This window comes from Panulirus ornatus, chromosome 29 (assembly GCF_036320965.1).
Source record: "Panulirus ornatus isolate Po-2019 chromosome 29, ASM3632096v1, whole genome shotgun sequence".
NCBI classification, from domain to species: domain Eukaryota; kingdom Metazoa; phylum Arthropoda; class Malacostraca; order Decapoda; family Palinuridae; genus Panulirus; species Panulirus ornatus.
Window position 1 is genome coordinate 17,503,492 of NC_092252.1, and position 16,572 is coordinate 17,520,063.

Below are 16,572 nucleotides of genomic sequence, written 5' to 3' on the forward strand. Positions count from 1 at the left end.
TATCTTAAATTGCTTGCTTTTGTAACTCCATTTAGTTTTTTCCAGTCCAAGAGTTGAGTGTTGCATTGTAGTGGCATTAGATTTTGCCTTCTTTTTATATTGATTTATTTTTAACTAGCATTGAGGCTTATTGTGTCTTGAATACTTTTGCAGTTCCGTGAGTGATATATATATATATATATATATATATATATATATATATATATATATATATATATATATATATATATATGAACTCTTTATTTATTACATTTTCTTTGTCATCTTCTCAAAAATTTCAGTACAATGTACAAATTTAGCCAGCTGTATAGGGTAAGGAAGTGGTACTTTAAGCTATGTCTACAAGTCGTCTTACACCATTTGTATGATGCTGACTTTTTCCTAATATTCATGAATATCTTCTAACCTTAAGAACGTCATTACATCACAGATCCATTTCCATAGAACTAACTTTCTACTAGGAACTTAAAACATTATCTTAGTAATCCACATCATTGATTAGACACTAGGTGTTTTGCTTCATATCATTTAAGACAAATCGCCTTCCACCACATCTCCAACAGCCTTTCAGTACTTCATTAGCCATTTAAAACATTTTCCAGGAAGTTTAAGAATTTTTTTCCCTCCCAGTAGAGTAGTAAAATGTGTGTTACGGTAATTTATTGAGAAAATATTATGTGCATATATGCGATGAATGAAATAGTAGATATAATTATTTGTGTTGTCTGTTTAAGTTTCTTATATACCTTAGAGCAGTGGAAAATGATGCTGTCTTAAGAAGAGGACAGTATGATATTTATTGTTTATATCAGTTATTTTTTGAGTATCAAGTTCATACCCTCTTCAAGAAGTCTTCATTTGGTAGTTATGCTGAGTTGAGGTTTTGACAATTAAAAGCTTTTTTAATGTGTAGTAATAGAATTGTTATGTCATGTATTTTTTAGTTACTGTTATTTTTTTTCCGAGTGATATAGCTGTAAATATTTGCTAATGCCTGAATTTTTGAATGCTGCCAGTTTGGAGTACAGACCTCAAGGCTGTAGCAACCTTTACTTACTCTGTTTACCTTTCTGTCCCACAATCACCTGACCTCCCCACAACCTGATGATCCTGATGGTAGACTTGGAAGGTAATGGTTTCCTTCTTCTCTTGTTCTTTTTTTTTTTCATTTTAACTTCACTCTGCCTTAATTATCCAGGTCAGCAAAAGAATTGTTGATTTGTGTTTGATAATTCAAGGTCTAACATGACAGAGCACTTTATGGCTTTGTGTAGTCAAAATTTTGTATATGACTTTCTATCTTGCAAATACTTTTAACATATAAATGCTCATAACTTCTTTATTTGTCATGGATTTTAAAATGTTGCATTGTTAATGATATGTATTTAGTCTGGATAATTGAGGTATATATCTCCTGTTTAGTCTGTTTGGATATCATTGTCTTCTCAAGTTCACTCTAAGTAACTTTTGTTTTCTCATTAATTTTCACTTTAGTTGTAACCAGAAATGATGAACAGGATTGTCTTTATTTATTGTACATTTCAAAAGTTAGTATGTTTTCATTCATAGTTATGGAATGGCAGTTACACATCTTAAAATTACTTTTTGTTTGTCTTCACTAAATCATAATGTTTGAGAGGCTTCAGGCTTTTAGTTATATAGGCTGCCCACTCATTCATTAGGACAAGTTTTATAGTTTTTTAATTCTTGTACATGTATTTTACCCAGTTACATGTTGTATAAAATAAAAGTAAATGTTTATACTGAATGTGAGTAGAGTAGTTTATAGAGCATCAGTGATGATGGGATTTTAAAAATTTAGTCTCAGCACACAAACATTTTCAGTTACACTTATTTTTATTCCACTTTGCTTGACCTTTTCAGTAATATTACCTCTGTTTTTTCCCTGAACCACAACTACTTGCCACTCCCTATAGGTCTTCCTGCTAAAGAAGGTAATATTTTATTTTTATTTTTGCATTTTATAGAATTCATGATATAGAAGTAATCCTCTATATCTACAACCCTAAAAAACTTCAGTTCAACCTGAAGTCCAGGCAAGGTTGAGATGTTTACACTGTGGAGAGTGTGGAGCTGGTCACTCCAAAGTTAATTCTAGGACTAAAGTAAAGCCTTTCTTGCCTGGAAGGAGAACACCCTACATGAGTGGGAGATAGTGAAAAAATAATTTTTTCTTATTGTGATTGTGTCATCTTTTGACTGTTGCTTGATGATGAACTGTGAGCAGGTGATTGGTGGTCTGTAAGCTTGTTTGCTGGACACAGAAAAGAGTTCAAGTAGAACAAAACAAGGGGTAAAGACATGTTAATGCTTAGAAGTTGAGAAATATAGAGTTGGTCTTTTTATCATTGAAACAAGTATCTCAGAAACAAATATAGTGCTACCTCTGATGCAGAAGGTGTTGATCGAGCATGAAGAAAATGAATGTCGAAACAACCGTGTTAGTTGAATAGTGCACTCTCAGGCCAATCAGGATCATGAAAGGTTGCTTGTTACTAAATAATTGTTGGTGAATACTCATGCAGCATGTGGTTGTTTAGACCTAGCAGATTGTCACAAGTGGTACTTTACATACAGTTTAACCTGTTGAAATGTGGTTGCAAACATATAGCTTAACCTGTTGAAATGTGGTTGCAAACTACATGCACTTTAAGTTATGCTCCTCTATTGCCAGGTGTAAGAGATACTTCAAAAGTACTGTCAGAGATACACAATGAGAAGTATGTTATTTCTGAAAGTTTTGTCACATACAAATGTGATTACTGAGTATTTTCAACACTAGTATCTAGTATTTTGTAAAAGTGTGACAGGTTCACACATTGTTCTGTAACAGGAGGGTACAGGTCTTGTACAGGCTTCCTTGACATGTCTTCATATGCTGACCAATGCATGGAAAGAATTTAGGTCTTAGTATAGGGTAACTATGTGTAGGATGCCACTGCAAGCATTAATTGGCCGTACATTTTACGTCAAGACATAGGCAGATGATTTAATAATTATGAATACTTATGCCTTTGATGTGGTAAAGAAAAGATACAATTACAAACACACCAAAGTCAAAGTGGTTGAGTAAAATGCCATGTTTGTTTGGTTGCTGTGTACTCCCAGAAAAGCTGTTTGGATGTCTACCACATCTAGCACTTCCCCTCCCCCCCTTTTTTTTTTTTTAACTAAGCTCAATAAGATATTCTGGACAGTTGGAGACATAAGCTACAACGCTTAATGAATTCCTCAAGACGTAGCCGCAAAAATGGATCAGTTTGTGAGTGTTTCTTCATGCATGCATGAATGATTACATACAAGATCCTATTTTTATGATTAATAGTGCGTCTGTTTGCATTCTCTTTTTCAAGGCATTTTTTAAGTTTAGTGAGTTACTTTTGCTGATCTGAATCTTATATTCATTTACTCTTTGTATATGCATATTTTGGAAATTTTGAAAATCATTATTATTCATCTGGTTACAAGGTTGACCAAAGTTCATACTTCCTGCTACAGGAAGTAGAATGAGTAATAAGGGCATAATTTGCCTTTGTGCCATGTTTTCAGGCACTAATATTCCTAGCCATGAGAGGACCAAGAAATCTAATGCATGTTGAACCGATATTCCAGTATTTTTGTTGAATTACTCAGTAGATATGTTTGCTTATCTTATCCTAGTGGGATAATTGTGTAGGGTCAAAAGAAGTGGAAAAACTTTTAGGTTTCTCTTTTAGATTTATTAGCAATAGCATCAGGTGGACATCTCTTGATTGAGATCAACAAGATGAGGAGGTATTTACCTGTTTCCCCAATCCCTCTATTTGAACAGCTAAGTTGCTACGAAGGGAAGACATAGGAGCTTTGACTTACTGATATTTGCTATTCAGTCTTTGATTACATTTACTAACTCAGAGGCCCAACCAAGTGATGCGCATCTGTTTCTTACCAGTCATAATAATGGATCCTAAGTAGTGGTTCAATACTCTCAGAGCTCACAACTTCATGTCTGGAATCTTCAGTTTTTGCATGATCAAGTGGTTTCTTAAGCATCGATTTTGGTATTATTGATAAAGTTCTTGAATTTCTGTTTTAAGAAAAAAGCAGTGGGGAAAGGTCCTGCAGTTCTTAAGAGTTTACTATTTTGGATTCATGTTCCACTTACAATCCAAAATGAAAATAAGAAGGTGCATGAGAAAAAAATATGAGAACAAGCAAAAAAAAAGGAAGGATAGGTGTATGTTGCATATAAAGAACAGGAGTTTGAAAACAAGACATGCAGAAAGAAGGATACGCTTATGGTTCATTTAAGGAAAAGATATGAAGTCCAAGTTTTTTAGCCTTATAGAAATGAGACAAAGAATGATCAACAGTCTTTTGATGTGGAGACCATAGAACTACATTTTACATAGCCATTTAGTACTAGCATTCAAGAACTTTGCCTATGTGTAAATTGTAATAATTTATAAGCTTGTGTGAACGATAGATGGCATATCAGTAAAAGATAGTTAGTTGTAAATACTGCTATCCCCTTGCGGCAGTAAGATGATGAAATTGCAGCACGAGGGTTAATTTGGCTGTGACCTCAAACGAGAGTCTGCTGAGTTTATGTGGTTACAAGACAGGTTGCTTTTGTGCAGAATTTGGTTACTGTATTTTTAGATGACCTTCCTTCATCTTCTACTAGTTATTTACTTTTAGTTGCTTTTTTTTGTGTCCAGTATTCAGGCTTGTGAACAACCAAGCAAATGTTGAAGGCTGATGAACAAACACAATGGAAAAAAATAACCTCTCAGTTTTTTAGTCTATGTATTTTGTATTTGTTTACGATTTTCTTAAGTAGAGTAGCAGTAGTATTCATTAATTTGAATTCTTTTTAGGAGTTCTCCTAGTATATGTATTAGATTAGATATGATAATGCATTGGTTGCTTCTTAAAAAAATATTTTTTTATACAATGAAAATGCATAAAAAGAACACAATAACCTGTGTAAAAATGTCTGAACTTGATGCATAGGAACTGTAGAAACCCTTTCATAGGCTTGTCAAGATTAGCAACTGAGCAGCCATTACATGTAAAGCAAATGACCAAATCAGAGTGACTGTCTCTTCTCAATCCAAGTTGATGAAAGACTAGTCAAATAGCAAAGCTGTCCATCCCGTTGAAGTCAACGGTTGCCTTACCCCTTTGCCAGTTGAGGACTTTCTAGGTTCTTGTTTGCTTTTACTTTTTGACTTATCAACTGATACTGTTTTTATTCTTCTGAGGTAAGTCATAGAGGAATTGATATCTTAGCCATCCAAAAGAGAATTTTTTTTAGACCAGATATTTCTAGTAGTCACGTTGTTAAAGGTTATGTAGTGCTTCATCCTTACTGGAACAATATACAGTTTCTCATAGTTTTCTTTTTTTTCATGATTCAAAGCAATTTTTTCTAACCTGATAGTATTCCTTTGTTTTATTATTCAAAGCTGTTTTTTTCTAGTATTTTCATGTAATTAAGAAACTTCAGAAAAGTTTCTTTACTGTATCAGTGAATGCTAAGTTTTTTGATCAGAATATCTGTATTTAATCTTGACTACATTTGAAAAAAAGAGAAGGTTTCTGATACTCACACCTTGTAATTTTGTTGCCTATTTTTGTAGGAAAAGCACTGCTTTTCTGAAATTAGAAATGGCCTTTCCCATGCTAAGACATATCTTTTGTTTCTTAGCTAAACGTATCCCTGACTGTTATCATTCTAATTGACATAATATTTGTTTACTTAAATCAAAGGATACAAATAAAAGGATGAATCATTATCTTGCCCTTGTATACAGATCTTACACTTTTAGTCCCAGTAGTCAAGCATATTAATTGATTGTTCAGTCAGATCATCATTAGTGTACACAAAGAGGTCCTAGTAATGAAATGTTTCTTGTCAGATTTCATAATTATTTTGTTGTGGATAGGGGGCTGTAGATTTGGTGCATTACATGTGACAGCTAGAGAAAGGAATGAGGCCTTTCTTTGTATGTTCTGGGTGCTACCATGTTGGGGCTGGAAACAGCAAGCAAATATGAAAGAGAGTATTTGTACATAAGTTGAGGAATCTGACAGCTTCTCTTGCAGTCTGTGATTCAGGATTTGGTATTGATTTTATAGAACATGTTATTTCAGATGCGTGCACTATTCTGAAATTTTCTCATGACTCACATCAGAAGTTAGCTTATGTTTATCCAAAATTTGGCTTATATGGTTAATGTAAATTATTGTAATTCAGATATGTTAACTGTTTATGATCCGAGGTACACATTGTGTATGTCTGGCCTCATAGACATTTTCAGGTAGATATTAGTAACACAAAGAGAAGCAGGATCAGTGGCCTCTATACACATAGATTGGCTTATTCACTCAGCTTTATATAGTGTTTCAACTGTTTAACTCTTTAGTCATTTGAGAGCTGTGGAAGCATCAGCATAACAAGTCTCAAAATCTGCAGGTATATATATATATATATATATATATATATAATATTTTTTTTTGCTCATTGACTGATCTGTTGAAGGTAAGAGTCAGTAGCATTGCATACTGTCTGGTCATAACATGTTCCTACTGAGCAAGAGATAAGATGGTAACTGCTAGTTTCAGAGGCAGCTCAATGTCCCTTATTCAACTGATTTCATGATTGGAGGAGTTAGGTACCCAGTTACTTGAGGAAGAGGAAGTGACATTGATTTGGTACTTTGGCTTCCATGTAGTGGTTGACAAATTGTAAATCTCACAAGCCAGGACTGGCAGTGTTTCTACAGTATCCCCTCTAATTGTTAAGTTTAGAAATGTGTCTATTTCAAAAGTAGTACAAAAGATTACTTGAATTTTATATTTCGTCTTGTATAGATATGCTAAAATATGCTCCCAGAATTGAATAATGACAGGTTTTGGCACTGAAATAATCTAGGATAAAAGATATGAAATTTATGTTAGAGAAAGATTATGCACCTGACTTCTTGAGCTTCTACAGTCCTTCACTTGTGACTTCTCCTCTCTTGACCTATTTATGTATTACCTGACTAAAGACAATATTTTGTTGAACTGAATTTAACTTTAGTCAGCCAAAGGAGGAAACTTATGCAAAAAGGACAAGTTTTCTATAGCTGTAAAACTTACACAACACTGCCTATAATGTGTGTGGGCATTACAGATGATGAATGGTAATTTATTGCACACTATACAGGGCAGAAGGATATATAGATTACCTTTAGAACAGTGTGGAGGTAAATGAAAATGAGAATGTGAGTGAAAAGTGAAATACTGGAATGATAAAGGAATTATTTCCCATACAGTGTTAGCAGAAGCATCCTTGAAGCATAAGTATCAGGAAAAGATGGAAAGGAATAGATAGACTGTAAAAATGTTCAGGTATTATGTTGCATGCAGCAAATGAAAGAGGAAACATGGTTCTCATAGTAACTGACATGGGATAGGTAAAACATGACCCATGCCTCAGTCATGGCCATCTTAGACTAAAGAAATACTGTTTGAGGTAAGAAAAAAGAAAGAAGGATATATAGATTACCTTTAGAACAGTGTGGAGGTAAATGAAAATGAGAATGTGAGTGAAAAGTGAAATACTGGAATGATAAAGGAATTATAGAATGTGAGTGAAAAGTGAAATACTGGAATGATAAAGGAATTATTTCCCATACAGTGTTAGCAGAAGCATCCTGGAAGCATAAGTATCAGGAAAAGATGGAAAGGAATAGATAGACTGTAAAAATGTTCAGGTATTACGACGCATGCAGCAAATGAAAGAGGAAACATGGTTCTCATAGTAACTGACATGGGATAGGTAAAACATGACCCATGCCTCAGTCATGGCCATCTTGGACTAAAGAAATACTTTTTGAGGTAAGAAAAAAGAAAGAAAAGCTTAATGAGAGCTCCTCTGGTTTATAGACCTGACTGTTAAAGGTAGAAAGGGTATTGGAAGATAATAAAAAGAAAAGAGTTCAACAACATTGTTTGAATCCATTTCTTGTATGACAGATCCCCACAGAGAAAACCTGTGGGAAGCATCAGCTAGATGTGTGTCATAGTTGTAAGTCTTGGTGGCAGGGACACATACAGACAGCTCACTAAAGAGAAGCTTACGTGATGTATTTTCCCGTGAGTTTGTTAAGAGAATACTGGATTATGAAAGAAGAATATCTACATTACATTGATGTGAAAAATGTTAGATAAATTGTCTGTTTCTGGATAAACAGTCACAAATAAGAGAGGGGGGGGCCCCACAAGCATAGAACCCCCTTGCCATACAGTGTAAATACTAAATTAGACATTCTACCAAATTGGAAGACAACACAAATTCAGGGAAGGTCATTCACAACAAATTTGTTAAGACTCGTAAGGCAGGGCACGTTTTGTCTTGATCAAAGAGATGGATGAGTTTACAGTACACTGTATATTTTTGGACTGCCAGAAAGCTGTTGACACTTGTACCCCACCATAAGCTGATTAAGAGCAGCATCTACTGACCAGAATGGGAGTAGATTCCTCCACCAAAAAGATTATCTTATTGGAAAGGAACAGAATTCTCAAAATAAATTGTCACCATTGGATTGCTGCATGGCCTAGTGTTGGTCTCACTGCTATTCTGGGTGTTAGTGACATGCCAATTGAACTGGACTTTTACCTGATCATGTTTTTGCATGATACCAAGGTCGTCAGAGAAGTTAAGAATAGTGATGATGGCATTATCTTCAAGTGTTTGTAGGTGATGCCAAGGTCATGAGAGAAGTAAAGAGTACAGATGATTGCATCTTCTTATAGGATGACGTAGACAAACTTCAAAGTTGGTCTGATGAATAGTCGGTGAAATTCATTCTAAGTGAATACAAAGTAATGAGGATGGTATACAGTGAAAGTTGGCTTTGATGCAGTCATTACCAAGTGGGAAGTAAGGTAAAGAAATCTGTGTGTAACAGAGACCTAAGGATTTACATTGTCCCTAACATGTAACAGCTCCAAATCAAGAAAACTGTGCAAGAGATAAACTGTCTGTTGTAAGAGCTTCACATCAAGAAAATTGTGCAAGAGATAAACTGTCTTATGATATAAACTTTGCACATAAATATATGGATAAAGAAATGTCTGATAAGCAATCTGCAACATAGACCGAAACTGGATTCTATCTATCTTCATCTCTGATGCATGTTCCCTCCAGGAACTCCCATCAAGGGTTGGCCATAGCAAAAGAGTCTCCATCTATCCTTGTCCTTACATGCCTCCCTTACATACACTATTCCATGCATTCTTCCACTATTTCTCTCCCTTCAGTATTCCTCCACCCTATTTGCTTTTCACTCGCAACAACCCCTTTAATAGCACTATCATACACTCTCCTTGTAAACTTTCAGTCTTACATTCTTTCCACATGCCCAAACCCTCTCAAAGTATTACGTTTCACCCATTCCACCTCTTTACAATTCACTCCCCTTGCATTCCTTGCCATACCACATTTCTCATACACCCTTTCATTTCTTTCCTGATTCCATCTAGTCACATCACATGCTCTTCTCAAATAGCTTATTTACACAGCCTGGATCCTTGACCTTTGTGACTCATTCCATGTCCATGTTTTGGCTGCATAGGTCAAGGTTGGGAGGACTATGCTGTCCCTTAATCCTCTTTTCACTTCCATACTTACACCTCTACTCTTAATTATTCTAAGGGACCCAGTGACTCTTCTACCCTGTACTGCTTTCTCCCTTATCTCTCCTTCCATATCACCACTTTTACCTGAAACAGCTCCTAGATACTTAAATTCTCTCCCCTTTTTCTAGTCTCCCCCCCCCCCATATCCACAGCACAATTTAGTACACTTTCCTCTTTTACTCTGCATGGTTTTACAAAATCTATACTTTCACTCTGTTTCCTTTCAAACACCATTACTTTACTTTTACTTGTATTTACCTTCATTTGCCTAGGCTTACATACATCATAAAAGGCACAGAAATTTCTGCAACTCCTCTTCACTCTCAGAAAACAACACAGTATCATCCACAGATAGGCTTATCACTAGCCACTATACCTTACTGCCACACTCTGTCTCTTCTCCCCTTTTTTCCTAGTTTTGCTTTCATCTCTTATCACTCCATCCATATATGCATCCATATATGTATATTAAAAAGTCATGATGACATCAAACAGCCCTGCCTCATGCCTATATGTATCCCAAAACTTTCGCTCAGCTCTTCCTCCACTCTTACACATGCATTTACTCCTCTGTAGAAGGCTTCCACACCATCCAGTTGTCCCCCTATACCATAGATCCTTAACATAACCCACAAAGTATTTCACTTGACTCTGTCATACAATGTCTCCAGATCCATAAAAGCTGCATACAACTGCATACATCACTGTCAATTAATATTCTTTCATACACTTTTCTTGGTATACTTAACAGACTTATTCCCATATAATTGCTACATATATCCTTAGCACCTTTTCCTTTGAATACAGAAGCAATAATAGCTTTCACCCAGTCCTCAGGCATGACCTTGTATTTCCATGCAATGGTATGTATAAGATGCATCCACTCTATCACACTTTTTCCTCCATACTTCAGCATTTCAGCTGTAATCCCATCCACTCCAGGTGCCTTTCCTACTTTCACTCGCATTATTGTCCCTCTTACCTTCCTTTTTCCATCTTCCATACTCATGCATGTATCAACTGCTGCCTCCCCTCCTCCATTCATCAGTTCTTCAAAATACTCTTTCCATCTTCTTCACTTCCTCCTTTTGATTCAGCAACTCCCCTTCCATACTTCTCACATTAGCATTTCCACTCATACAACCACCTCTTTCCTGTTTCACCTCATTCCTTTTTAGTTTTACATTATCCTGAAACTTTTCACTCGACTTCCTTTCAAAATTTTCATCTACTCTTTCTTTGCTTTCTTTTATCAGTTTTTAACATTGTTTACATATTTTGCAGTATTCCCTCCTCCTTTGCTGAACTTCCACTTGTACATTCCTATTGAGCAATGTACCATATGCCTCTTTCTTCAATTCCACAGCATTTCTAATCTCTTCTGTCCACCATGCATTGCCCTTTTTATTCCTGTATCTCACTACCTTGTATCCTGCTACTGATTCTACAACCTTTAATTGTATTTCTCTAAACATTTTAAACACCACATTCCCATATGACCGCATTCCTACATTCACTGCACTTCTGTCTAAGCTTTCATTTACCTTCCTGTCATACTCCTCCCTGCATTTTTTCTGATTCATCTTTTCACTTGCCAAGTTTTTTACCTCTATTCTTCCTTACTCCATACCTCCACTTCTACCTGATCGAACTGCAAAATGTTGAGTCTTCACGGCCTTTCTCAGTCTTTCATCCACTGCCACATAGTCAATCAAAGCCGTTTGCTCTTGTCTTCCATCATTCCTCATCTATGTATATCTGTGGATCATCTTGTGCAGAAAAAGTTTTTTTTGCAAGGAATCAACCCAATTAGCACAAATATCCCTAAGATAACTCATTCTCATTTACTCCAGGCATTCCCCATTTACCAACTATCTCACCAATTTCATCTCATCCCACTTTCACATTCATATCACCCAGTATGACCATGTTTCTCTCAATCTCAAAATTGTTTATAGTCATTCACATTTCTCAAGAAAAGCTTCATTTCATCCTTACCTTGTGCAGTCATCATATTCATAGTTGCATATATGCATACCCACACATACTTCACAATCCTAAGCTTTCCTTTCACCCACGTTATTCTTGATCCATTCCATCCATGCTTTGTAATACCCTCCCATTACTCTTGGTTATAGCAGACTTGCACATCCTTCTTTTCCTCTGCCTCTGTAATTTTCACTCATTCCCATCCATACCACACCTCCCATGCCCTCATACAACTGGATTATGCTTGAAAATCTGGTCACTGCACCCAAAGAAGCGCAGAGATATTATTGAGTGGGTACAGAGAAAAATATTAAAGGTGGTAGCTGAATTAAGAAAGCTGAGCTGCAATGAGAGGATCAGGGTAACAAAGTTGTCCACCACAGAAGAGAAGAGAGAGGGATGACCTAATTACATTGACTGAACTGTTCTCGAGATTGCAGTAGCAGAGTAACCAGAGGCCATTACTTGAGGCTTGGCAAAGAGCTTATCGGAAACAATGCAAAGAAGTACTGTTTTGGTGTAAGGGTAGTGGAAGGTTGGCATAGACTAAACAAGGAAACTGAATGCTGGCAGTATGCAAATGTTTAAAAGGCTACTTGATGGTACACAGTTCAAGAGATGGGGGGCCACTTTAGTCTAAAATTCTCTCTAGTACTGTACAAATTGGTAATTAGATACACTCACAGAGACTGGTAATCTTTATATAGCAGTCTAGAGGAGAGTAACAAAGATGGTACCTGATTCAGGGGAGCTGAGCTACAGAGAGACTATGCTGTTGAGTTGCCCACCCTGGAAGAGAAAAGTAAGGGAAAAGATGTATGTTAGTGCTGCTTTTGTAACAGTGTGGTCGGTGACTGGAATAAGATGAGTGATGAAATAGTGAATGCTCACAGTAATAGAATTAAGGTTTTAGGGAAAGAACAAGTAGGGTAAAACAAAGGGGATATGAAAAAACTATAGAATTTAAGGGATAATGGGGTTTGAGAATACATTGCAAAACACAAAGTGGGTGACATATAAACATATCCAGAGAAAAGAACATACAGTGGTAGACAGTGATATATTTTTATGTTACTGAACGAATGAATATTTTTTCTTGTAATTTTAAGAAGTTGATGAAGTATTCATAGTAGATAAAAAGAGTGCTCCTGAGAACCATGAGGTAGCAAGTCATTGCCATGAAAAAGGAGCCAGGACTGAGAAAAATTTATGGAGAATGGAGGTTCTGCTCTCATTGAAGACAAACTGTTCTCTAGGACTGATAATGCTGATGCTTCCTCAAAATATAAAGAGTTGGAGTCCTCCAACCAAAAGGAAGAAGGGAATTGTAGCTTCCTAAAACTCAGCAGGGGCCATTGACTCATAAGAGAGGGCTCCAAAATTTGCTGTGAAGGAAAAGAAGTGAGGAACATTATTAGAGCCCTGTAGGTGTGAGTGGGATCCCAGCAAGATTAGCAATGATTCTTAAGCTGTACTGGGTTTAATGAATGGTTCTAACAGAACATCAACAGGTGGAGAACCATTACAAACTTGTAATGGGGTGGGGTTAATCTGGTTGCCTATTCATTTACAAGAAGGAAGATCCAGCACCTGATGTTCTAAACCCAAAGTCCTGAATAAGTGGTTGGTCAGACAATGAAACAATATGGGAACTCTGTCCTTGTCTTGCTTGTGTTTCAAAAGATAGTTCTCGCAAGAATTGCCCTTTTTCTATATAAAAAAGGCAAACAAAGGAAGTAGCTGTTGATTAAGAGCATGCAGCAAAACTAAGTGCCAAAACCCACCTCTTGACACAATGAGCACCACTCGGGTGAATAAATGTTTTGAAAAAAACAGCTGTCATGGTAAACCCCTCTCATGAAGGTCATCAGCAGTTAGATTTTCTGTACATTTGGTCTTGGCTATAAAAGAAGCATGACCTAGAGGGATACCAAGATCCTCTGGTAAGGGAGACAATTAACTGAAAGCTACTGTATGTTAAGAAGGAAAAAAAAAAATACACAGAATATACAACAAAAAACAGACCAAAATGTAGCACTCAAGAACTGCCTGAAGAAGGTGTCAACAACAGAAAAACTCATGGCTAGAGAAGGCTAATCCCCAGGAATAGGCTAAATCAATAATTACTCAAAGTATGAGAAAAAACAAGTTTTTTCAATTCTTTGGATGGAGCTCCTTCACATTTCTGTACGACACAAATTATGTATAATCCAAGACCTGAGATGGGAGATAGTAAATGATAAACCGTTTCCTCATTGATACCCCAGTGTACTGTTGGTAAGCTAGTTGGGACATGGTACTAAAGAAAAGTAATTTTATTTCTTTATACCCCAAAGATGACTCGGGATTACAGTGATCTTGTCATATGAATGTACTTGACGTTTACTCCTCTGGTGGTGATAGCATTAAGTAAACGGTATTCAGTTGGTATGAGAGTAATATATTAGAGAAATCAGGTTTCTGTTATCCATTTGGAAATAGTTTTGTGGATTTCTGGATTTTACCCCATTGAATAATGACCTTTGTAGATGCTTTGTTATTGAAATTTGATTTGATAATAGTACAAGAAAAAAAGTATTTTTTTTTTTTAGATAAGATGACTTGTATTGCCCCATCCTTACTTTGGAGGAAAGAAAAAATTTTCAGGTTCGTAAATTAAGACATATCAACTATTCCATAAAAACATGATGCCTGCTGGCATCTAGATTGTTGGCACTTGACATTTAGAATGACACCCAGGGTTTTAACAGTAGGATACTTCTTCAAAATAACTTCAATGCTTTTTACAAAGTTGGTTACAGGAAACTCCCCCTTCTTTGCATGGTATTGTATTTCATTACAGTATTTCATTTGTAGACATCGATTTTTTTTTTCTGCATGATGAATTACCTCTTGACAGCTGAATTCTTACAGTAGGATAGTATGTAAATGCATTTTTATTTTCATGACTAAATTATTGGTTTTTATTTTGACTGGACATATAGAGCAGTAAATGTCTTTCATGAACCACTGAAAAGCATGCAGTTTTATATATCACTAGCATGTAATATGTATTATTAACAGCTGGCTTTTAGACATTCTTTTATATAGGCTGATATGAGCCCTGATTTTACTAACTAAATTTGACCATTTTTCCCTCATTTTTCATTTTCATTATGGTTGGCTTGCGTCTCTGGCCGTCCTGCTGCATGACCCCAACCCCCCATATCCCTCTCTCCCTATATCCCAACAGACAACCAAGCAGGTAAAGTATGAGTTCATAGTTCTGTGTTTATATTGTAATTAGAGCCTTTATACACATACACATATATATCACGTAATGTTTGTCACATCATCATAGAAGAGCTCTTTCATGTGATGTCTGTGTTTTGCTTGTTATTTTTGCCTACAACTTGTAGCTTTTATGGTGTTCAGATTTAAAAAGCTTTTCATTACTGTGCCATGTATTTATTGCTTAGCATTTTTTTTTTTGGCTAAATAATGTATATACTAGTTGTGCATTTGCATTTATTCAAAGCAGTCCCAGTGACATTCATGTTCCTATGAAAAACTCCACTCTGATGAACTCAACCAAAACAGACCCTTCTTGGGCTTGTAGACTGTTACCAAATGAAGGAAAGAATTTATTAAAAGACGTTTATGTTGACACAGTATGATAATATGTTGTCACTGTATAAACTTTATAAATCCATATTGAATATGGATGGAGGTACCACATTTGACTTGTTTGCCCAGAAGTATCTTTCATGTGTTCATAACCAAAATTTTTTACACCAAAAGAACTTGCTTCAAAACCTCATAAGACAAGAAAAACATTTTTACAGATCATCGCTCCCATGTCTATGAACTTCCCCATGGCCTTGCACGCACTGAGTCTTCTGCAGAGTTCCTCCCACTTGGAGATGATAAACAAGTGGAGTATTTCTTTGCTTCAGATGCCTCAGCTATCATTGAACACACAAATAGGGTCATCTATCTTCTGGTAAGAGGTCAGAACTTTCCATAATTCTAAACTAGAAAATGCATTGTAACATGAATTTCTAATATTACAGTTTAATTTCTGCCAGAGTTACAGTTTAATAGTCAGAACTTTGAAAAGAACTTTATTGCAAGGATACTTGAAAATATTTGTGCTAAATTTTGGACATCAGAAGTGTAGACAGGATAAAAAAGGAAGACATGAAATTCAGTGAAAAAATATATGTAGGTTGATGTAGTAATGTTGCATTTTACTTTCTGAAATGTCAGGAGAACATATAGCTCATGTCAGTTTGATCTATGAACTAATTTCTGAACCAGAGGAACCCATTCAAGCAATGAAGCATGACTTTGGAGAGTACATTTCAAACAAGTTTAATCCCTCATAGGATGATGATGTTGCTAGTGTTGACTGTGAGGGTATCCTGAAGATTCATCGTCTCAAACGCAGCCTGGAAGACTCTCATGCACGTGAGATTACCACTCTCAAGATGGAAATTCAGCAGATAATGAAGGGTAACTTTTCGTCATTCATGCAGAAGGAAATTTATGAACAGCCTGAATCTGTCGTCAATACCATGAGAGGACGTATCAACTTCGATAGTGAGACTGTGGTATTGGGTGGCATTAAGGTATATATTTTAACTATAGTTTTGTATGATGCCTTTATAACGTAAATGGATTACTTTTTTAGAGTTCAAAGAGGAGATTTTTAACAGTATTAAATCTTCAAGTGATAGGTATTATTTCATTGAGAGCTTTGATGTGACTCATTCATATATTAAGATTTTCCTACTCATTTTGACAAAATTGTCTGAAATAGTTTTGAATAATGCACTGATCATATGCTTAAAATTTCATAACTTTATTTGTAGAATACATTTTTTAGTACCTATGCTTCATTTCTAA

At 35.8% G+C, this 16,572-nt stretch overlaps 1 protein-coding gene across 9 annotated transcripts in view; it reads left to right on the forward strand.

Annotated features, from left to right (window-relative positions):
• Positions 1-16,572, forward strand: part of LOC139758166 (glutamine--fructose-6-phosphate aminotransferase [isomerizing] 2-like) — a 100,242-nt gene that overhangs the window by 63,356 nt on the left and 20,314 nt on the right. For 4 of the 9 annotated variants that reach the window (XM_071679338.1, XM_071679340.1, XM_071679339.1 and 1 more), the window contains exons 7-9: positions 1,938-1,955; positions 15,510-15,667; positions 16,053-16,295. In XM_071679338.1, coding sequence (XP_071535439.1) covers positions 1,938-1,955; positions 15,510-15,667; positions 16,053-16,295 — 419 coding nt within the window. Of the gene's footprint in view, positions 1-1,937; positions 1,956-14,917; positions 14,930-15,509; positions 15,668-16,052; positions 16,296-16,572 lie in introns of all 9 variants that reach the window. The other 5 variants (XM_071679341.1, XM_071679344.1, XM_071679346.1 and 2 more) reach the window with 2 other exon arrangements.